Raw genomic sequence first — 23,755 nt, 5'->3', positions numbered from 1 at the left:
CACCCTTGCTCTGTCTCTTTGTCTGCCCTGCTGCTCAGCGCTGCCCTTCTAGGGGCTAATTCACGCACTAGGCTGGTGCCAGGGGCAGATCCCCCCAGCCAGCTGCGGTGCATGCCACTGTGCCACCAAGCTGAGCCAGGGAGAGTGGGTGGGACACAAACGCTCTGGGGGCTGAAAGGAATGAGGGATGGAGTAAGTAGAGGCTGGAAAACTCTGCTGGGAATAAGCCTAAGAAAACCAGCATCTCTGGCAGGGCAGTGACTCCCCTCACATGGCACTAGGGAGGGGACAAAGGCGGGTTGTAAAGAATGGGACCCCACCTAATAACCCCTGCATGCTTCAGGGATGAGGAACAGATCCCCTAACAGTCACTGATCTCATGCAATGGGGCACAGAGGCCTCGTGGGGTGGCAAGGAAACGGGATTAAAAAAGGAGTATCAGCTACTCCCACGCCTCCCCTCTTCAGATGTTTCCCAGAATCTTTTGCACTGGTCCCCATGATGCTTCATAGGCGGGTCTGTGGGAAGCAGGATGGCTTGTCGGGATCTCCTGGCGCCTGAGAGACAATAGTCCCCAACCATTGAGACGGCACGCTACAGCTGGAGCCCTCTGCGGACAGCCGCAGGGAGCCATGCAGGTGGCGTTGGCAGACTCGGAGAAACTGAAGGCCAAGGTCCCAGCGATGAAAGGGACACATCCTACACGGGCAGGCCGAGTGGCCCTTTCAAACCCTGTCTTTGGGAGAATGCTGACACGGCAAGTGATGCCTGATTCGACACAAGGCAAGCGGATGAGATGAAGCTTTTCTGAAGCTCTCCTGCCCCAATCTTCTCCATGCAGAGCCCAGTATAACTCCTCCTGTGGCCCACTGGAATTGCTGTTCATTGCACTGTGTCTCGAAGCCTGTCCAATCATTCATGTGCTCTTCAGAGGGCACGGTCTACCCAGGCCGCATGAGTTCTGTGTGGATGCCGGGTTCAGGGACTGCAGCCCTGAGCCCAGGTTGGTATCTGCCTATCTCAGCAGTGTTGAGTAGGTTGGAACATGTCTGGGTGACTTCTGAGAAAATCCCTCCAGGAGATAGTGGGGGTGGCTCAGTAGGAAGTGTCTAGCAAGACCCCTGCCTGAACGGGGTGCTGTAGACACTGAAGTGACCTCTGTTAGGGTCCTGAAGCTACAGTCCTGATCAGCTGTGGTCATTATAGATCTCATGGCCTGTTCACAGTATAAACAGGGTTGCATTGACCAACTTCCAATTTAGCAGCTGCATTCTACTCTCCAAATCTCTCCTCCTCCTCCCGTGTTTCAATGGGACATGGTATTCTGCTCTTCCTGTCTCATTGCTTATAGTTTTGCTGTGTGCTGTTCCACCCCAAAAGTGGCTGCATTCCAGTCCTGGGTGAATTGGTTCCTGCATATTCCACATGCCATACTCCAGTTCCAGCCGCAGGCCTGGAGTAGCTAGCTGTTCCTGCTAAAATGCTAAGTAATTAAACCGTTAATTCTGCAATTTAATGACACCCCAGATGATAATGATTTACGAACCCCTAGAACAGACCCGTACAGCCAGTTCTGCACTGAGTCACATTGGAAGCTTTACTTCCCAGCCAGAAAGGCTATAAACTTGATGAATTGAGGTGTAGATTCACAGTAATTGCTGGAGACACCAGAGAAGTCGCTGGATTGTGCCGCAGCCCATTCTGGTTCAGTCCATCCCGTGAGGCTAGCCAGGGCCAAATATATCCTTAGTGCGCGCCATACTCATGTGATACATTGCATGTAGCATGCAACTCTAACAACTTCCCCCACGCATCCCCTCCCCTGCAAGCTTCTTCTCTTCTTCCTCCTCCCTTGGCGGCCCGCCCCCAGAACCCTCTGCCACACTGGTTTCCCTCGCACAGTCCGGTCTGCTAAAGCCGCCTGTGCTGCAGTGGTGCCATTATGTAATGAAGTGGTTCACAGGCTGGGATTTTGCTTGCCTCCTTGTTGGGCCTGGATGACCAGCCTCCCTGGCCATTGCACTTTTCTCTCTGCTTTGCTGTCTTCATGAAAGTGAAGACAAAATATCACACTCAGCAGCCCACCCTGAGACGTCCATTCCTCTCTGAGCAACCCATGCTCTCGGGGTTCTGGCCCTGTTTTGTCCTCGTTGCTATTCTCATTTCCTTGTGTCACTTTATGTAGGGCTTTATTTAGCCCCGAATCCTGCAATCAGATCCACTAGTGCAGACCCCTGTGCCCATGCTAGCAGATCCAAATGCAGGACTGATGCTCAGGCTGTTAGATCAGGAAGTCAGAGCCTGCACACTTATTCAGATGTTAAGCAAATGCCATGTCATTACAAATGTGAGAGGGATGGACAGTGTGTCGGGGGAAGCTGGTGGTCTTGGTGGTTGAGTAAGAGTCAGCTGGGATTTCAGGTGCCGACAAAGTCAGGGGAGTCCTCCTGAGCACTAAAATGATGGGTAGTGGGACAGTTGGAGTTGCTAGCCAAATCACCAGCATTAGATTTCAGAACCAACATCTCCACAAAGATGGAGGGGGCAGCTCACGCCTCCCAGAGCTAGGGTGTTGGGCTGTCTGCAGACCTGGGCAAACGTGGCATTGTCAATGGCCAGCCACGGTTGCCAGGTTTTCCTCACAAGATGCTGGGCTGGAGACAGGATCCTGTAATGGAAGGTGAGACTCTGCACCCCTGCTGGTTCCCTATCCCCAGCAGGAGACCAGCCGCACTTCACAGGCCCCTCCCCTTGAGTCTGCAGGCCCCGCCCTACCCCAAATCCCGCCTCCAGAGCCTGCAGGCCCCACCCCATCCCAAATGCCCCACCCCCTGAGTCTGTGGGCCCTGCCTCACACGTCGTACCCCGAGTCTACTAGCCCTGCCCCATCCCATATGCCCCACCCCCTGAGCCTGCAGGCCCCGCCCCACCCCTCAGCCATCCGCACCGACCGCTCAGGATTCGGCGGCGCTAGGACCCTGGGCGGGGCAGGAGCTCGCTCTGCTCCTCTTAGCCCCGCCCCCAGAGCGCCCGCAAGCCGAGGAGTGGTTCGGGGCAGTTGGCCCCGCCCCCTCAGATGCATGTAGCGCGGAGGGCGGGGTCTCGCGCTTTTCCCGCGCGCGTCATTTCCCGCCCGTGCCGGAAGCGACCTCGGAAAGGAGCCAAATTTGAATCGGGTAACGCGCTACGGAGTCGGAGCGGGACCAGCACAGCCCCCGCCCCCACCCCGGCCCGGCCCTGAGAGCGAGGCCGCCTGCCCCTCCCCTCCCCCCCCCGGGCAGCTCCAGCCTCTCGGCGCGAGCCCCGGCTCCCGCCCTGCCGCGGCCCCCGCAGTCTCCGGCCTGAGGCGCCCGGGACGCGGCTCCCGCGGGACAGCACCCGGGAGTTCCGCCCCGCCCCGCCCCGCGTGCCCGACCTCTGCCCCCGGCTCCCGCCGGGCCATCGCCCGTGTGGAAGGGCCGCGCCCCCCCGCCGGGCAGAGCCCCGCCCGGCTCAGGCTGTGTCGGGGACTCGCGCGGGGGGCGGCCCCTCTGCAGCGGCTGTGCTCCTCTCCCCTCGCCCAGGCCCAGCAGAGGCGCTTCCCCGGCCGAGCTGCGGCGGCCTGCCGCATGTCGGCCCCATAGAGGATGCCGATCCGTGCCCACTGCACCATCTGCTCGGATTTCTTTGACAACCAGCGGGACGTGGCCGCTGTCCACTGCGGGCACACCTTCCACCGAGAGTGGTGAGTAGACCGGGCAGCCCGCCAGGCGGTGGCGAAACGCGCATCTCCTTCAGCTGTGGGGCTGATGTGTCTGGTGGTGAAGCCGGTGACTCTGGGGAGACGGAGGACGTGCCTCTCCAGGCTCTGGGTCTTGTGATGGGGCTGGGGCTGATGAGCGAGCTGCTGTCTAGTCTTTCTGCATCTCAGTCTCTGAACTCTTCCGCCTCCTCCTCCCCAGTCCTGCTGTTCGCACATGTTACAGTTGAGGGGGATCTAGATGAAGAGAGACATTCAAAGCCATGCACCTGGTGGCTGGCTGATCCTTCTTGCTTTTTGAAGGGGAGGGTTGACAGAAAACTTAGGCCTTGTCTATGCTTAAAAAATAAGTTGACCTAACAAAGGTCAACTTATAGCCACGGCTGTAATTACAGCGGTGGCTGATGTCCGCATTACCCTCCTTGGATCGGTGGAGTGCGTCCTCAACAGAAGCACTTCCACCGACCTAAGGGGCAGTGCGGGGAGCTGAGAGCCTTGTCTCTCAGTTCCCTCCTGGGAGCCCACAGGCTCCCCGGCTACCTGTGGACTGCCTGCCCCCCAGGTCCCAGCTGGGGAAGCCTTCTGGGGCTTCTCCTTTCCCAGCTCTTTGCCAGACTGGGTAGCCATGTCAATTTCACGGCTAAGGGTGGGGAGCAGGTGGAGAAGCATCCTGACTTCCATCCCTGGTCCCAGCTCTGAGCAGAGATCAGCAACCTGGACTTCTCCTCCCTTTCCCAGCTGGGAACGGGAATCAGCTGCCTATGGTGAAACTTGCAAGAATGACAGCCTGACCTCTGATGTAAAGGGGGGATGTAGTTTCTATATTGACATTACTTCATCCTAACTAAGCTAACAAAAGCCCTGCACCTGGTCAAGGTGGTTTTCATTTTGTTGAAAAAACAGAGCAGTTATTGGCTGGGGGGTTGGTTGCAGTGCGTACACCACCTCTGTTTTGTTGACTAAAGCTGACTTTGGTTGACACAACTCTCTAGTGTAGACCAGGCCTTAGTTGGTCATCTCTGTAGTACAGGCTTCTAAAAATCAAGCTTTTCCCATTTGAGAGAGATGCAGGACTAAAATAGCAGAAGGTTCGGTGGTTGGCTTTGAGATGCATTGGTGTAATTGTGTGTTGGGAGCACAGGAATGACAGAGGGGCTGCAGATCGGCACTGAAGTGCCTTGGCAGAGCTGTGGTGGGTCTGAAGACTGCAGTAATGAAAGGGATGCAGTTCTGCCAGTGCAACCCAAAACTGAGCAATGTGGGAAATGCTGTATGGTTCTTGACTAGCTAGTGCTGATTGGAGCTAGGCAGATTGAGTGCCTTATATTCAAAAGCAGTAAAAAAACACTTAATTTGTTTTAATAGATGTTGTAAAATTTTCTAATATGGCATTTTTGATTGAAGGATCTCCAAGTGCTTTTTGAATACTCAAGTCCCACAATGCCACCATGAGGTGGGTAGATATCTCACCTCCCCATTTTATGGATGAAAAAACTGAGGCAGAGCTGAAGTCAGCTTGCCCAAAATCAAAGTGAGCTAGTATCAGATCCTGTACTTTTAACACTCTGAGATGAAAGGAAATGGGGATTAAGTCCATCAATATGCAGATTTAAAGATACCTTTTTGCAGGTGTTGATTTGTACATGTTAAATTGAAACTTACTTTTACACTAAAATGGGGAGAAGCCACTCACGCTAAGTGTGTCCAGCTGCCACAGGCTCTCTCCTTTTGAGCCACTTGGTAAAAGAGCAGTTTTCATTGTGACCCGAACTAAGATTCTGTACAAGGGGCTAGTGTAACTTGTTGGCTGCTGTGATTCTCTGTGGGAAGTCTTATTTCTGAGTTTCTCTTGACTGCCAGACAAATAACCCTGGTAACTGAATATCCTCTTTCCTTGTAGCAGCTTCCTTCCCTTGTTAAAAAACACCTGCTGTTCAAGTCTTTCTCTTCTCATTTCTTCCTTCCACCTTCTGAGGGTTTTGTGTTTTGTCTGTTCCCTCTGTCTTCTAGGATTCCCTTTCTCTCCCCTTCCCCCCTAAACTTCCTTGTCACCGTGACCCTCCTCCTGGCTAAGGGTTTTTCACTTTGCTGGAAGAATGTGCTAGAATGAAATGGGGCTGCAACTTACAATGATCTTGAACTCCGATGTGCTCCCTCCCCCTTCTTGCTTTTTCCTTCCCTGCCTGTGGTCTTGATTTCTTTGCCCACTCCATCAGGGATGATGCCATTGTGTTGTTCCTACACAAAGTGCTTGTCCATATGCTCTAGAAGGAGCAGCATCAGATTGAAGATGAAACAATCCTAATCAATTCTGTGCTTTTGTTGGAGTTGGTTGGCAAGTGCATTTGTGCTGGAGGCATGTGATTCTTATGGGATCAACTCAGTTGGGGTGGGGGCAGGGGAAGCGGAGAGAGAGCGTGTATACCAGTGGTTCTCAAATGGTGTTCCGCGGAACCCTAGGGTTCTGCGGGCTGAGCGGAAGGATTCCGCGAAGAAGCTGTACCGCGCCGCCGAATGTTTAAAAAAAAAAAAAAAAAATCTGTTGCCACCGAGCAGCTGTTCGCGCGCCGCTGAAAACGGCCCTGAGAGCGCGCTGCCGAATCAAGCAAGGGCGTGCAAGGGTTCCGAGGGTATGGCATGGGCGCGCAAGGGTTCTGTGGGGGGAAAGAAATTGAGAAACACTGGTGTATACCAAGGCGCACTCATCCACACCAGAATTAATCATCCTGGGGATGGTCACTGACTTCAATGAAAGGAACATCTGGGGCTTAGAATCCTAGAAGATTAGGGTTGGAAGGGACCTCAGGAGGTCACCTAGTCCAACCCCCTGCTCAGAGCAGGACCAACCCCGACTAAACCATCCCAGCCAGGGCTTTGTCAAGCTGGGCCTTAAAAACCTCTAATGATGGAGATTCCACCTCCTCCCTAGGTAACCCATTCCAGTGCTTCACCAGCCTCCTAGGGAAAAAGTTTTTCCTAATATCCAGCGTTGACCTCCCCCAGCTTTGCTCCTGTAACTTTGCTCAGTTACGGTTTTAGAGGAGGCCTGAGGGGAACTGTGCCCTTTGGATCTTACTGGCTAAGCCAAGTGTTTTGCCACCAATAAACACACAGTTCTTAAGGTGCTCTGAAGACATAATTCCTAACACGAGACTGGATGTTCTTCTCCACATGCTGTTCTCCTGGGAAGCTTAAAGCATGTCATAAACATCCTCCATTTGATACAAAGTAGACATATTCCTCTGCCTCCTGGCAAGTTATTAGTGTAGCCCTTGGTAGGCAACCTTTAGACGGGATGATCTTAAATTGTAACAATTCACTGTATATTTTTTCTTTCTCTCTCAGTCTTGTCCAGTGGTTTGACACTGCACCAAGTCGAACTTGTCCACAATGCAGAATCCAGGTAAATCCTGAATAAAACACTGTATTTCTCCATTGCCATGCTATCTTACCAGCGCTGTCAGAGCTCAGGCTGAGGGCACAGTGGTAGCCCAGGGAGGTGTTGATGGCATGTGGGGGTGAGGCTGTTGCCTCTCAATCACCATCAGACTGTGCTGGACATTGTTATTTATGCTCTAGCAAAGTGGCTAAGGATTAAACGGGCCATAGAAACTGAAATCCTCCCTCAAAGCCTTTCCAGGTCAGATTGGGGCACAGTGGGAAGCGTGTTTTGCTATTGTCAGGGCTGGACCTGCTCTAAGGATAGAGGCCTTCAGCTTCCAGGATTTTACAGTGGCAAAACTTCACTAGCACCAAATTGTGCTCTTGAAAAAGAAAAGGGACTGGGGGAGCTAGGAAATAAGCTAAGCCTGAGACTTGTATTACCGTACTACTTAGATGCCCCAGCTGAGATCAGGACTCCATTGTGCAGGGCGCTGCACATATATATAGTAAGAGACTATTCTTTTTCTGGAGCATTCAGCCTAAATGGGGAGGGGGGGGGAAGAAAAATGGTGAAAGACAGGAAGGATTATCTCCCTTTTGCAAATAAGGAACCAAGGCACAGAGATTCAGTGACTCACTCAAGACCACCCATGGAGTCTGGGCAGTACCAGGAACCGAACCCAGCTCTCCTGAGTCCCAGTCCAGTGTCTGAAACCCAATACCGTATTTCTTAAAATAATCTGATGTTCACGCCCCATGTTACAGTAATCAGCAGGATTGGGGGTCTTGGTTTGTGCTAGGCTGTGGTGGCTGAAATGGGTGCTGAGTTGCACGGATTAATTTGTTTGCAGCCAGCCAGACAGCATGTTAATTTTATAGGTGCACTCCTGTCTTTTTCTTTCCTTTCAAGGTCTTGGCCCTTGTTTCTTCCCTGACTTGTTGATTCCCTCTATTCTTCACCGCCTCTTACATCTCTGTGTTACCATGGAGTTCTCGCGAAATAACATCTTATGTAGCAGTAACTATGCAATTAGCTGGTGTCATGACTGCATATAATACTTAAAATACAAAGCTGTAACGGCATGGGGGAGGTGGGGAGAACTATCACATTCAATTACAGCACCCTCTGCATACAGAGAGCAGCGCGTACTTCTGCGCTTGGATTTGGCACTGAATGAGCTCAGCGTCAGCTGCTGGGCATGAGCTGCCAGAGAACAAGCTGCTCTTGACTCAGAAATGCCTGAATCTTTTTCTGTCAAAGTTCCAGGATCTTGCCTGGAGTGACGGCTGTAAATCTAGAGTCTGTTGCTCGGGCGATGACTCCAAAGCACGATCTCGCCTCTAGAAATGCCAGCCACGTGAACGGTCTGCCACCAGCCATCCTGCATGTTACCATCTTGTGATGGGACAGTAACCTACTCCCATTGTAGCTGTCTGCCCAGCAGGAAAGACTCTCCCTGCATTTCCACACTCATTCTCTTCCATGTCTCATCTAGGTCAGCAAAAGACACATCATCAATAAGCTGTTCTTTGATGTTGCCCTGGAGGAGCAGACGTCACTGGATGCAGAAAGCCTGCAGGTATTCTGGCTGAGTTCTCTTAACAGCAGCCTAGAGCCACAGTCTGCCCCACTAGCTGTTTCCAGTCACTGATGGGATCTCTAACCAGTCCTGAGCGTCAAAGCTGGATCTTGCTGTTCTTTCTCCTGTTTGCCTCTCTTTCTGTCCCTGTCCTCACCCACTCAGCTCAGCTCTGCCTGCAAAACACCTTCACGTGGTGCTTCACAATGGTCCCTGCTTTTCTCTCAAATGAGGAAGCCATCTCCACCCCTTCGCTCCTTCCCCCTCACTTGTCATCTTCCCTGAAGCCCTTCCTATGTGTTATAACTGTTCAAACTCCTTTTGTTCTTGAGGCTCCTATTAAGAGCCCTTAATTGTCGTGTGGTGCTGGGAGACAAAGCTTTTCTAAAGCCTGAGATGGAAGGAGTCCTGAGTTCTATCAAACCAATCAGCAAACCCTAGAGAACCAGGGCAGAGGAGGATGATCCTCTAACTCTTTTGGGGAAGGGTCTATTAAAGGTACACTCGGTTTGTTCACTTTATGCATTTAACAGCCCTCTGTGTTTAGGTGAGTCACTGTTTCCATACATACTCAGGCATTTTTCATCTGTTTGTGGGTCTTGCACACAGCAATGGGTGTGAGGAGAGATGTTTAAAGAAATGAAGGTAGTGAGTCATAGATTCCAAGACCAGAAGGGGCTATTGTGATCATCTAATCTGACCTGTATGACACAGACCAGAGAACTGCCCCAAAATAATTCCCAGAGCAGATCTTTTACAAAAACATCCAATTTTGAGTTAAAAATTGTCACTGATGGAGAATCTACCATGTCCCTTGGTAAACCGTTGCAATGGTTAATTATTTTCACCATTAAAAATTTACACCTTATTTCCAGTTAGCATCTGTCTAGCTTCGACTTCCAGCCATTGGATCATGTTAAATCTTTCCCTGCTAGATTGAAGAGCCCATTGTTAAATATTTGTTCCCCATGTAGGTACTGATAGACTGTAATCAAGTTACCTCTTAACCTTTTCTTTGTTAAGCTGAATACAGTAGAACCTCAAAGATAAACACCTAGGGAATGGAGGTTGTTCATAACTCTGAAATGTTAGTAACTCTGAACAGAACATGATGGTACAGTACCCTGCGGTCAGCGTCTTTCAGCTGAGGCTGGGAGAGATCTCTGCAAAGTGGCACCCGGCAGCCCTGCCTGGTTTGCGAGCAGCTCCCTGCCCTATTCCTGTTTCTTGTCTTTGGGCTGAACTGCGGGGGGGGGCCTGCCCCGCACCATTGGCACTACAAACCGCATCTCCCCAGGGCTTGCTCTGCTCTGTGCACTGCTCGCCACACTCTAGAGGCAGCATGTGGCAGGGGGTTGGTGCCAGCCGGCGCCAGCGCCCCTCCATCCCCTGCCCCTTGCACTCCCAGAGGTGCTGGCAGGATCCAGGGGTGCAGTCACGGGCAAAGCTTGAGCCGCGTCGGTGCACAGGCTGTGGCCCTTTAAAACTCCTCCAGAGCACAGCTGACTCCCACCCCAGCTCCAGGCCAGGCTTTGGCTACAACAGCAGCTCAGTAGCTCCCTGTGACAGCTTCTTTCTGGGGATAAGGACTGACCCTCCTGACGGGGTGGTGGTGAAAACAGCTTCCCCCTCCCAGTGGGGTGGGGTAGCAGGGAGAGGAGGGAGAGGAAACAGCAGACCCCAGGCTGCTTCTCTTCTGCATGCCTAAGATGCAATACAGGCACAGTATAGCACAAGTATTTGCTTTTTCTTTATTCCCCTCCGCTGCTGCCTGATTGCTTACTTCCGGTTTCACAGGGTGTTCGGTTGACCCGTCAGTTCATAACTCTGGTGTTTGTAACTTTGAGATTCTACTGTAGATTGATCTCTTTGAGTCTATATGAGGCATGTTTTCTAATCCTTTAATCATTCTCATGGCTCTTCTCTGAATCTTCTCCAATATATCAACATCCTTCTTGAATTATGGACACTATTCTAGTGGCAGTTGCACCAGTTCCAAATTCAGAGGTAAAATAAGCTCTCTGCTCCTACTTGAGATTCTTTTGTTTATACATCCAAGGATCACATTAGTTCTTTTGGCCACTGTGTTGCACTGGGAGCTCATGTTCAGCTGATTATCACCACCTCCCCCAGACCTTTTTCAGAATCGCTTCTTCCCAATATAGTCCCCCATCCTGTAAGTGTGGCCTAGAGTCCCCCTTCCCGTAAGTATGACCTACATTCTTTGTTTTTAGATGTATACATTTACATTTAGCCATATTAAAATGCATACTGTTTACCGAGTAATCCAGATCACTCTACCAGTGACATGTCCTCTTCATTGTTTATCACTCCCCCAATTTTTGTCTCATCTGCAGACATTTTCAGTGATGACTTCACATTTTCTTTCAGGTCGGTGATAAAAATGTTAAATAACAAAGCGCCAAGATCTGATCCCTGCAGGACCCTACTGGAACCATACCTGTTTATGTTTACAGTTACATTTTGAGACTTATCAGTTAACCAGTTCTTAATCCATTTAATGTGTGCTGTTAATTTTACATTCTAGCTATTTATCAAAGCCTCATGCAATACAAAGACAATGCCTTACAGAAGTTGTTTCCATCAACACTGTTTTACCTTTATCAACCAAATTTATCATCTCTTAAAAGAAAAAAATCAAGTTAGTTTGATAGAATCTGTTTTCCATAAACCCAAGTTGATTGGCATTTAATTAACTACCCTCCTTTAATTCTTTATTAATCTAGTCCTATTGTCAACTGCTCCATTATGTTTCCCAGGAACAATGTCAGACTGACAGGCCTGTAATTACCTGGGTAATCCCATTTATTCTTTTAAAAAATTGACACATTAGCTTTCTTCTGGAACTTCCCCAGAGTACTGAGACGTACTGAAAATCAACATTAATGGTTCAATGAGCTCCTCAGCCAGCTCTTTCAAAACTCTTGGATGCAAATCATCTGGACCTGCTGATTTTAAAATGTCTAACTTTAGTAGCTGTTTAATATCCTCCTGAGATTCTAGTGGAAAAGAAAAAGTTATCAAATGGAATAACTATCTCATCTGATTCTTTTTCCCAAAACCCACATTTGACAGGGGATGTGGGAGCAGGTCTAGTACCCCAACCTACTTTTAACTCATTGAAATGGACCAGAAATCCCTTTAAACAAAGCATCACAGGGAAATCTATACCTTTATGCTTTCTCGGTTAAAACAGCATCAGAGTAACACTGACACTCTGGTAACTGTGGGGAAACGGCTTTGATTAGGGATGTACATGCATGAATCTCTTGGTGCCAACAATGGGTAAGGTATTCAGCTTTGGAAAACTCTGAATGCAAAGGGTTAAAGGATATCACGGTGCTCTGCATGCTAGTCAGTAGTTTAGTATTGACAAAGTCCTTCTACATGTCTGAGTCAACTGTTTAAAAAGAAGAAAATCGCCTTGACCTTGGTATAATGAGGTTCTTCTACCATCTTGTGTTTAAAATCAGCATGTGCAGCGATTACCATAATTAGCATCGTCATGGCAACTGCTGTATCGCGTGTGTGTGTGTGTGTGTGTGTGTGTGTGTGTGTGTGTGTGTGTGTGAGAGAGAAATACAAGACACTCTAACATAGGTAACCGTGTCATCTTCAAATATAGCTAACAAATACTGAGGGATTTAATGCATGTGCAGAAGAGATGAAAACATCCTATAAAACATTTCTAAATCCCCATGCTACCTGTGTGCCTGATGCATAAAACCGTGACTTGGAGCAGATAAACGTTGCCTTTATGCTTGCAAGAACTGGTTTGAATGCATGCTATATAGATGAGTGGCGCTCTCGTTGTGGGCTGACTGGAAAAAAGATCGCTCTAGAAAAGCAATTTTTCTTGCCACTGACTTCTTTTTCCCCTTCCTGTTTCTTTAACATTGTTGCACTCTTTCTGGGGTCTCATGCTCTTTCCACCTAGCTTCCTTCCTTCAGTGAAGTCTGGCTCCTATGCTCCTAGGCATCACTGTGAGGGCACTCTTTCTGCCCTAGACACAGATACTTGAGATTAATGTGCCATGCCCGTATAGAACAAATCTTGCAACTGCAGGAGCAAACTCTTGGCTTCCTAGCACACATCTTTGCTGATTAGCAAGAAACGGGGCCCCTTAGTAGCAGGAGCGAACTGCAGGTCTTTGTATGCGAATAATTTAATTTGTTTGACATAGTGCTTAAAAAACCCAGTTTACTATTTATATTGACAGGGGACAGAGGCAAGCCGAGAACTACCATCAGATTGAATGCTTCCTATTGCACTGCAATGTTTTCACCAATAGTTGAAATGTATAACGTTGATCATCTGGAGGAAGGTTAACTTGCAGTATTTATGTGTGTGATTAATTGTTTCATGTACAGAATCATAAACCATTGGCACGGGGTGATGGAAAAGCCCTCTTGGTTACACAGGTCATCTTCCTGTCAAGGCAGGATTAGCCAAGATGGAAGGATTTCCTTTTCCCTTTGGAGACTATTCTAAAGCTCAACATCTCTCACTGTTGGGAAGCTTTTCTTGTTCAGCCTAAATTTTCCTAGTCTTACCCATTTCTCGTAGTTCTGGTTTTCATGGGGAAATCGACCAGAATAGCCCCCCATGTGGACATTCTATTTTAAAATAATCACTTTATTCTGGAATAATTAGTGCGCTATGTGAGCACGCCAATTATTCCAAAATTGGATCCGCAAGGGAAGCTAATGGGATATAGTTAGTTCTTGTCAGTTTCCCTGTGTAAACAAGCCCTTAATTATATCCATGTGCCTCACACTAACTAGCCTCTTTCCATCCGTTTACACCCTTAAAATAGGTATAAACTGTAAATCCTGTGTCTCCTGCTCCCCCGTCTCTTAGTCGTCACTTAGCCAAGCGTCAGTGTCGTCCCTCCAGCACCCTGATCGGTTTTGTCGCTCTTCTCTGAATTCCTCCATTTGTCAATATCTTTCTGGCAATGAGATGCCAGGATTGAACACAATAGTCCAGGTTCCCCATAGAGAGAGGCTATTACCTCTGACAGGATGCCTCTGCACATGCAGCATCAGCGTTGTGTTGGCATTCCTTACTGTCAAGTTATATTGCAACTCCTGTCCAGCTTGCTGTCTCCTATCCCCTGCAGGTGTCTCAGTATTACTGCTTTTCTCCCATTGGATATTTGTTTCAGATTTTTCCCCAGACGTATTGGCTTCTCTTCACTATTCTTTGTCAGCCTTTCTAACCCCTGCTGGTCCCTTTTGTGTCCTCACTGGCATTTACAGCATGTATCAATTTAGTATTGGTTAATTAAACGAACATGCTATTTTCTTCCTTCTCCAGATCATTAATGAAGGTCTTTAATAAGAGATGTTCTTCCCCTGATCCCTGTGGTACTCCCCTGACTTGAAGCTGATCAATTTACGGGTGCCATTTATTTAGGGTGCTACAAGCCAACTGTCAGTTCATATAAGCATCCATATCCAAGCTGATGTGACTGAACAGTGAATATCGTTTTGTTAGACACTGGCTCGCCCACTTCATTGTCTCTCTATCTGGGCATTTTCAAATCCACTGTTGTTCTGTGTCTACAGCCCAATTTTGTTACATCTATTGCATTCCTTTCAACTAGTGAACTCGTCATTCTAGTTAAAAATAATCAGCAATCTAATTGTCTGGCGAGATCCTTGCCTTATAACATCTTAACTAAACAAGGTGATGAAAATGCTTCCTCTGACTTCAAGTGTTTTTCCCGAGAGCCTTCCAGAGTTGTTCAACTAAGTCAAAATGACTGACACTGTGAGAAACGAGAGGGTGACAAGGAGAAGACAGGACTAGGATGTTCTCTATTGCAGTCTTGTTCTTCCCCTGAAGCACTGCCAGTTTGAGGTGCTCCCCACGTGTCGTGCAGTAGCACTTGGGGATGTTGCATATAACAAGGGCATTCCTCACTATTTTATTCAGCTCTCAGCACCTGGTCATGTAACTCATCAGGAGAAAGCATTTAGGAATCATAGAACCCCCCCTGGTGCTGCTCCTTTAAGACAAGGTGAAGGTTACTGGATGGTGCTGCTCTTCATCTAGTTCTTTGTGTTGTATTTCAGAATGAACTGGACAAGGTGAAAGCACAGCTCTCCATGAAAGGTGAGTTCAGAAAGGAGTTCAGGAGAGTCATCTGCCCAGCAGTAAGGTCACGGAGAGAAGGAACACGATATTGGCAGGCTCTGGGCTTTCTCAGGCCAAGATTGTGTTTTGGGCATAAGAATAGAGGCATTTGTATCTGAGCGTGCTGTCTGAGCCTACAATACAAGTGGAGTCTGCTTGTATGAAACAGGTCAAACAAAGTGGGGTCATGAGTCAAGCTTGCTGGGCTGGTTCCTGAGCAGATTTTTCCTTGGGTCGAGGAAGGACCTGTAGACTTTCAACCCTAAGGCTCTTATGTGACAGAGTGTGGGTTTATTAACCTATCCCAGCTGTGCTGTAACTATGTCCCTGGCAAGGTTGTCCTCGCTGACATACCACTGGAGGCTCAGTGTAGCTATTACTCCAGGTGGAGATCTGCGGCAAGCAAAGATCGTTTTATTGAGTTGGGCCCATTTTTCAGGAGACCCACAGCTGCTAGATGACAAGAGCTCATTTCTTTTAGTGTAGAAGAGTGTATAATCGAGGCCCAAAGAGAAATGGGAAAACTGGGGCTTACTCAGCGACTGAGATGTTATGTCCCCAAAAGAGCAGGCCCAATTCGATGTGTGCGATTCCATTTTCTTGTTGCTTTAAAGAGCTCAGTCTCTTTAATTTTAGAGCCCATTTGATGGAGGCAGGAAAGCGAAAACCCTAGGGATGTTTGTCGATGGGTTTTAAGCATTGTCTGTAGGCAGCCTGCCATCGGAACATGAGTCATGAGCAGCAAAAGGAAAATGTCAGTCTGTCTGAGTGACAGAAATCCTAAGACGTGAGTTTGCAGTAAGCAAAAAATTCTTTAAAGGGATCTTGGAGTGGAGAGGGTTTCAACCACTTCTAAAGGACCCAATGGGAAAGCAGGCTTTCTGCCCTCTCCACACGTGCAGACATACAGAAATAGCCAACTAGATCTGTTTGTTAGCCTGATAAGGGTTTGAAAATGTATCAGATGCTTATACCAAGGCCCCTCCGCGCGAGCAGTCCGATGCCATGACCTGGTAAGTAGCTGAGCCCCACTTCCTTGGGAAGGGTGCTGGGACTCCTACCAGGATGCTCGCTAAAGGAATTGCTTTGCGGGTTTGCTCTTTTAGTGCCGCTTTGGGCTGGCAGATGCTGGATTTGAAGCTGTCCCTGCTGGGGAGGAGGGAGCTTTCTTCTGTCCTGTGTCCTTACTAGCTATAGTCCAGCAGTTCTAAAACTGGGTTTGGACTCCATTTTAATGGGGTCGCCAAGGCTGGCGTTGGACTTGCTGAGGCTGAAGCTTGAGGCCCACCACCCAGGGCTGAAACTGAAACCTGTGGGCTTCAGTCCTGGGTCCCGAGGATCAGATTACAGCCCCCCTGCCCTCTTCTCCCTCCTGCCTGGGATGGGGGCCCTGGGCTAAGGTTTCAGTCCCCCCCCTTATGGGGTCGTGTAGTAATTTTCATTGTCCAAAGAGGATGGTGCAATGAAGTTTGAGAATCACTGGTATCATCTATTACTCCTGCCCTGCTACCCTCAGGGACTCTGGCCCCACTGCTTCATCTTCAGCCCCTCCTTTTACAAGAACCTGCCTCTGCTTGTAGCTTTCCCCAGCAGCCTAATGAAAGTAGCCTTGTGAGTTTCACAGCTGCCACATAGGGGTCTAAGAGCAGGTATGTAACTAAGAAGAGTCTTGTGCAGACCTGAGACCAGCAGCAGAGGGGCTGGATCGGTCTGCAGACCCCGGGAGGCAGCGCTGCACTCGGGTCACTTTGGAAGGTTTTCTTCATGTCACAAATACTAGAAGTGAAACTTCTGTTGGCCCTGAAAGCATCAGTCCTGCAGAGCTAGCTTCCTGCCCCTTCGCTCACCAGAGGAAGTCCTGCCTGAAAGGGTGTGCTATGGGATGGGAGCTGCCTCGCCATGCCTGCACTCCGGGTATGCTGCTCCTGGAGAGGAAGGACCACCTGAACAAGTGTGGCAAAACACTTCTTACAAACCAACCTAATTGCCCAGCTCATTCTTGTGGCTGATTTGTTTGTGTAAGGCTGCCCCCCACTTTCTCCCTCCCTTTCCCCTGACCCCATCTGGACATCATTCAGGGAAGCCATAATCCTCTGTTTGCCACTTCCGTTGGTTTCTGTGGGGTGGAGGCGCTGTCACAAAGTCAACAATGCCTCAGACTGTGGCAGAGCTTGAAGCTGGGAAGGAGAGCGTGCCTTTAAGCACCTCTCCAATGATGGTCAGATACTCCCAGAGAGCTGATAGAAACCAGGAGGCTGAATAGATTTAAACAGATTGAAAATGATGCTGATCTGCTGTCCAGAACTTGCTGTGGTCGCCCTGCTGGACTGAGGGACCATTGCTTTTACTGCTACAAAACAAGAGGTTTCTAGATTTCCAGTGATGCGAGATCTTCTCTGCTGGCTCCATCAGCTCATGATACTAGTCAGTCTGACCACCAGCTGGCTTCCCTGCCTCCTTCCAAACCACACTTCAGTTCCAGGTCCTTTGCATCTCACATGGCTGAAGTCAGGCACGAATACACCTTCCAGGCCAAAAGGCTTTTATTGCTGGCAGCCAAAGCATCAGAATTGGGTATATTAGTGTGGCGAGGGGTAATCAGAACAACAGGATTTTAAGGCCTGGTGATGTTCAAGGACTGGAAACATTCCAGAATGACAGCTCTGCCTTAATCAAATACCACATGGCATTTCAGGTCCCCAGTGCGTTTTGCAGAGCTGTGCTTTAATGCTGCTTAGCTTGTGTGTTTGTGATCTCGCACCCCTAGACACACAGACTGTGGTGAAGGTGAGTGACAGCCACATAACTGCACAGCGGCATAATTGCTCTGCACGTAGGCACTGTGTTCCCATGCACAGCAGCAGCTGTCAAGCCTATCTAAGCATGTACCCCGCACACACGACTCCACTCTGGAAGAGCAGTGTCGAGGCAGCTCACCAGAGCTTCCTACTTCTATAATTGTTTAGTTCATTCTGTCAGGATGCTGGCTCCTTGGCTGTGCGTCCATTGTGCCCAGGCTTGGCTTTGAGAGCAGCTGGGCAGTAGCGCTTGATCATTAGCTCAATCCATATTTACTGGGTGAGCTAGGACAGTGCTGAAAAGCCATGGAGGGGGAACTTCACTGGAAAAGAAATGCTTGAAGCCCATGGGTGCTGGGATTGCTCAGCATAGGTCCTGTCTGATCCTTTACATTCGGGAGGGATGGGGAGATGGATCTGATGGGGAATGATTAAGACTCTGAGGGTATGTCTACACTGGCGGTGGCATAGTCGCCACTGTCAGATCGACCTATCTGGATCTATTGAGCGGTCAATGAAGACCCGCTCAGTCGATCCAGAAGTCGACGCAGTAAAACCACCCCCTCAAGTGGCATAGTGCTGCGTCACAGTGCAATGAAAACGCTGCGCAGAAGGGAAGCACAGCAGTAGACAGGAGTTACGCAAGCTACTCTGCGTAGCTTGTGTAACTCCCGTCGACTGCCACCGAATCTCCCGGTAAGTGTAGACCAGGGCTGAGAGATTCTCAGACTGAATTTACTGTACCCTGTCTGTCACTCTGGCTGCATTTCTGCCCTCAGACCCCTGGGGCTCTGGGCTGCACAAGGCAAGTGCTATGTGAGCATTTCCTTTCAGAGAAGGAGAAGCGAGACTGCCAGTATATCGTGGACACGCTGAGGGAGACTGTGGATGTTCGCAATGCCACCATCGAATCGCTCCAGAAAGCGCTGTGTGAGACGGAGATGCTGTGTTCCACTCTCAAGGTATCTTCCTCCATGGGCAATGTACATCTGATCTGCCCCCTGTGTGGCTAGGCTTACATTCACAAAGGCCTTTCTGCTGGGTCACGCTATATTCAGGCCTGTGCAGAGGGGACCAATGAGCTGGGCAGCAGTTCTGCAGAAAAGGACCTGGGGGTAACAGTGGATAAAAAGCTGGATATGAGTCAGCAGCGTGCCCTGGTTGTCAAGAAGGCTAATAGCATATTGGGCTGCATTAGCAGGGGCATTGCCAGCAGGTCACGGGAAGTGATTATTCCCCTCTATTCGGCATTGGTGAGGCCACATTTAGAATATTGTGTCCAGTTTTGGGCCCCCCACTATGAGAAGGATGTGGACAAGTTGGAGAGAGTCCAGCGGAGGGCAACAAAAATGATTAGGGGGCTGGAACACAGGACTTATGAGGAGAGGCTGAGGGAACTGGGCTTGTTTAGTCTGCAAAAGAGAAGAATGAGGGGGGATTTGATAGCAGCCTTTAACTACCTGAAAGGGGGTTCCAGGGAGGATGGGGCTAGGCTGTTCTCGGTGGTGGCAGATGACAGAACAAGGAGCAACGGTCTCAAGTTGCAGGGGGAGGTCTAGGTTGGACATTAGGAAAAAGTTTTTCACTAGGAGGGTGGTGAAGCACTGGAATGGGTTACCTAGGGAGGTGGTGGAATCTCCATCTTTGGAGGTTTTTAAGCTGAGGCTTGACCAAGCCCTGGCTGGGATGATATAGCTGAGGTTAGTCCTGGTTTGAGCAGGGGTTGGACTAGACACCTCCTGAGGTCCCTTCCAACTCTAATATTCTATGATCTGCGTTGGGAGATCAAAGTTCTGTTCCTGGCTCTGAAACCAGCTCCCTGTGATGTGCGTGGCACATGCCTCCCCCCCCCTCCCCCCGCGCCCGATGCGAAGCGGAAGGAGAGCAGTGTAGCTGCATTCCCATTTAAGACCATCCTTTAACCTTGTCTGAGCTCCTTGAGGCTGTGCTATAGAAGAGCCAAGGGGGCAAACGTTCAGGGTCTTTAAGGCAGTAGTGCTATTTCAAGGCTATGTCTTTCCGTTCTAACGCACGTCACCCTGGGACAGTAATCTCCTGAGGTGCCTCCTTTAGACCCATGCACCTTGGAAAAGGTGAGATGTTGGGGAAACAATACACTTATTGGCTGAATCTAAAGCAATTGTGAAGTCCTTGACACACTCAGACATTGCTCTGTGCTAAACCTAAGCAATTTGTGCCCGGGGTGGCTTGTTAAAATCCTGCTGTAAAAATGGCCTATGGCTCAAGGCCAGAGATGGCGGGAATGAGAGGCAAAGGCATGTTTCCTTGCATTGCTCAGCGCTCTGAGGTAGTTCAGCCTGCGGTGAGCCGGGTCTGGCTTGTTGATTCAACATCAATATTGATCTTCCATCGCATCTGTGTGAATGCTCTCTTAGGGAGATGACCCTAGCTTCTGTTGATGACTGACATCAGTGCCCTGCATTGGCCTGGCGGGGTTCAGTGTGAATTGGTGAATGTTAATCAGAGATTTCCCCTTCCACCCAAGCGAACTAATTGAAATGTACAGAGGGAAAGTTACAAGATTTAAACTGGGTTGAATTTGCCCACAACCAACCTCTGTTTTGCTGCCAAACTTGTTCTGCAGTCAAGCCGCTGACCGGGAATAAGCTGTTGACTCTCGTATATATATTCATGAGTGAATAACATAGGACAGGCTTAAGTGGGATGTCTCCCAGGGAAACTGATCTAACTTAACAGAGATGATGGTGCCATAAATTCCACGGATCAGAGTTGCATTTTGTCTGCCACCAAGTAAACTGTGCTTCACCAGCTGTGAGTGTGGAGCTACGTTCTTAACGCACCTAGGTTAAAGGGAAGAGAAAAGGTGAAACTGCAGAAATCACTCTTCACCCCAAGGGTATCTTGTCCCTTTTCCAAAGGTTTGGTAGGTGGCTGAGGTGTCCCAAATAACAATTTCACTGTGAGGCTTATTGGCATTTCCTGTTCAGGCAAACGCTTCAGTTGCTGTATAACTGGAAGTCGAGGTGTGCTGATACAAATGAGCCCTTTCCAAGAGGATTTTGCTCTAGATTATTGTATGGGTGTTAGATTTCCACACAGCCTCTCTGCTTGGCTTTCCCTGCCCCATGTTCAAGTGGGGGATATGAGCATATCTTTCCTCTGACGTGGTCTCTCTGTAATTGCCCTCTGACACGTGTGAAAGCCCCTCCATTGTAATCTGGGAACATCTGAAGAAAAGGCATCATGCTGGGTGCCTCTTCTCTTGAAGGCATCTCAGATCTCCCATCAGTGATCTGTTCTCCTCAGTCTGTTTAAAGCGTAAGGCTCAGAGCCTCTGCCATGCTGTTGCAGGCCTTTTTAGCCATGGCAGAGGCCAAATTCACCAGCTTCAAGAGGTGCCTCTTTTCCACTGGCACCATGTCTGTTACCAATTAACCTACTTGGTGCCACAGAGGGGCAAGTATGGCCATATTGGCAGTTCTGGCCAGGGAGTCTGAGAACTGTGTCTCACACCAGTTTAGAGCAGTGCGAGGGAAGTAGGAACAGTAGTGCAAATGTGGTGGGGAGTGCAAGGCAAGAGCAGCAAAAGGTGGCATTTGTATGAGAGTGATAACCATCCAAGCCAGGCAAGGTGAGACCTTGCAGAGGGACAGCGGCATCTCAGGCCTCCTGTTGTATGTAGTGATTAGGTGGGAGGGTCTGTGACTGAATGCATATTAAACTACTCCAGCTTCTGCAGAGGAGAGCTTAATATTAGACCTTCAGACGCTGTCTTTGGCCAACTCTCCAGAGTCAGATCAAACATTGAAAAGCAGGAAAGCTGGTAGGAACCTTTGAAGCTGATGTGTTAAACTGACCAGGCAGATCAAAGCTTAGGGAACACAGGTGAATTGAAAGGGCATTAGAAAAACATCTGATACCCACAGGAGCCCCTTAGAGTCCTTAATATTCCATTGATATAGCACAAACCACTTCCTACTGCCATTCAGTCGAGAATACCTAGAAAACCAACTCCTTCGGGCAGCTCCCGATGCTGCTCCAGTGTAATCTGCTGGAGTGTTGGGTGTGTCTTGATGAGGTGTCTGAGATCTCCTGGCAAAGCCCCATGCAGGATTCCTTCTCACATCTGTTTAACAGAGTGCAGGTAAGCAAAATGGCAGGGTTAGTGCCAAGGGAACCAGGGAGTGTCGGATTGGGACAAAGACTGCAGTGACTGGAGACCTTTTCCCCCATGGGGCTGCCTCACTTCTGAATGCTGGAGGAGAGGGTCACATGTGACTCCGCACAAATAATCCTAATGGGAGGAATATACTTGGTCAGTTGGTGGACTGAAGCATCTTGTGGATCAGCACTGAGACTTTCCCGTGTGTGTGGAGTGGGTGATGTGGTTGGGTGGGAACCTAAGGTTGCCTTGATCCTGGGCTGATGATCGCTTTGAGGAGCCTGACTGCTGGGCAGTCAAAACTTTGGGTTGTGCTGGTATTTCAATGCCAGCTCTGTCTCCATAGGAGTCCCTGGTGCCCTGCTAACTAAGCACATGTGCCTGTCTCTGTCTCAGAAACAAATGAAGTACCTGGAGCAGCGGGAGGAAGATACCAAAGGTGCAAAAGAGGAGGCCCGTAGGCTGAGAAACAAACTGAAAACCATGGAGAGGTTAGATACGGGGCCACTGCTGTGTATGTATGCACCGGCTGGGGCCGGAACTGGGACTGGCATGCTGGTTTGTTGACCTGAGTTGCTTTCGCAGAGGCCTGTAGCTCTGAATGCTACAAATACAGGGTGGCTTCAGTTCAACCTCAGGTCCCTGGTGCAGATGGAAGCATCACTGGGATGGGCTGTTGAGCTCCTGCGTCAGCCCACGCCCACCACGTGTCATTGTCCAAACACTTCCCCATCCCTGGCACCTCCAGCTACTTATTTTCTCCCTAAATAACAACATTTGGCCCTTAGCTAGAGCTTTTCATCCCTCATGCTGGGAGCTTGGCTGAGCACTGTGCCCATCTTACAGGTGGGGTAACTGAGGCACAGAGAGCTTGACGTGAATTGCCTGCCACAGGAGTTCAGACTCCCAGTCCAGTGCTTGATCTGCATCAGCACAGCTGGCCCCCCTTCTCCCTGCTAAGCCATTGCTGCCCTACTGGTCCTCACAAACAGCCTCTCTCGCTGAGGGGAAGCTAGCAGGCGACTGTAACTTCCAACCCAGCATGTCGCTGTCACTGGGGATCAGCACGCCAGCGGCCCAGAGAAGGAGCCAGCACTCCAACTCCTTTCCCAGCTCCACTGTGCGTGGCTATGCTGTAACCTGACCAGATGTGTCTGTTTCAGGATTGAGATGCTGCTGCAGAGCCAGCACCCGGAAGTGGAGGAGATGATCCGTGATATGGGAGTGGGGCAGGCAGCCGTGGAACAGCTTGCAGTCTACTGCGTCTCCCTGAAAAAGTAGGTGCTGCAAACTTGGCAGTAGACGTGTGTGTTCCCACTCTTTCAGCTGTATGTTTAGAGCTCCCCCTGCAGGGTGTTGGAGGAAAGTACAATGGTTTCGCTGCCAGGGCTGCCTGTTTGGTACTGCGCTGGGCTTTGACTGACAGAATCAAGGCGACTTAGATTGGAGGCTGCCACGCGGAAATTCTTCCACTGATACTGGAGGCCTATGCATTGCTATGGGAACAGCCTTCAGAGCTGTGTCCGTGTACCTAGGAGGTGATTATTGGACGGCAGTTGAGGGAACAAACTACTGACCTGCTCAAGGGGGAAGGTGGCACAATCCCTGAATGTCTCATTCATGCAGAACCTGGTACTTGACAGCTGTGCTGCTATGGCTCAGATTGTTCAGCTTCCAAGTTTTTGCCATGCTTCTCTGCGCTGGCTCCAGCGCCTACACAGAGATCCTTCCACTCATGCTGTGTTAAACCACATCTTTGCTGGGTCCAATCTGACGGCAACTGAGTGCTCACGATTTTATACAGCGCTGCCAGGCGGAGTGACTGCCCCTGCATTGTAATCGGCAATGAGCTTGCCTGCCAAGTATCCCTAAGTGCCTCTGAAACTTCACTTCTTAAACAGTGCTACACATGCCCCTTCACACAGGAGGCTGCGTGATCCTCTGAGT

General features: G+C 49.6%; 1 protein-coding gene across 5 annotated transcripts in view; it reads left to right on the top strand.

The window, feature by feature from the left end:
- Positions 1-3,121: 3,121 nt before the first annotated feature.
- The window catches only part of TRAIP (TRAF interacting protein), a 31,570-nt gene continuing 10,936 nt past the window's right edge, over positions 3,122-23,755 (top strand). For 3 of the 5 annotated variants that reach the window (XM_067561265.1, XM_067561263.1, XM_067561266.1), the window contains exons 1-7: positions 3,260-3,724; positions 7,085-7,142; positions 8,620-8,703; positions 14,806-14,845; positions 18,499-18,626; positions 22,205-22,299; positions 22,972-23,085. In XM_067561265.1, coding sequence (XP_067417366.1) covers positions 3,627-3,724; positions 7,085-7,142; positions 8,620-8,703; positions 14,806-14,845; positions 18,499-18,626; positions 22,205-22,299; positions 22,972-23,085 — 617 coding nt within the window. In that variant the 5' untranslated portion in view covers positions 3,260-3,626. Of the gene's footprint in view, positions 3,177-3,259; positions 3,725-7,084; positions 7,143-8,619; positions 8,704-11,060; positions 11,095-14,805; positions 14,846-18,498; positions 18,627-22,204; positions 22,300-22,971; positions 23,086-23,755 lie in introns of those variants that run through there. The other 2 variants (XM_067561264.1, XM_067561267.1) reach the window with 2 other exon arrangements.

This window comes from Emydura macquarii, unplaced genomic scaffold (assembly GCF_026122565.2).
Source record: "Emydura macquarii macquarii isolate MOO-44397 ecotype Brisbane River unplaced genomic scaffold, CSIRO-AGI_Emac_v2 contig_2369, whole genome shotgun sequence".
Taxonomy (NCBI): domain Eukaryota; kingdom Metazoa; phylum Chordata; order Testudines; family Chelidae; genus Emydura; species Emydura macquarii.
Note: the sequence above shows the minus strand (reverse complement) of the source record. Positions and strands in the feature narration are given on the sequence as shown.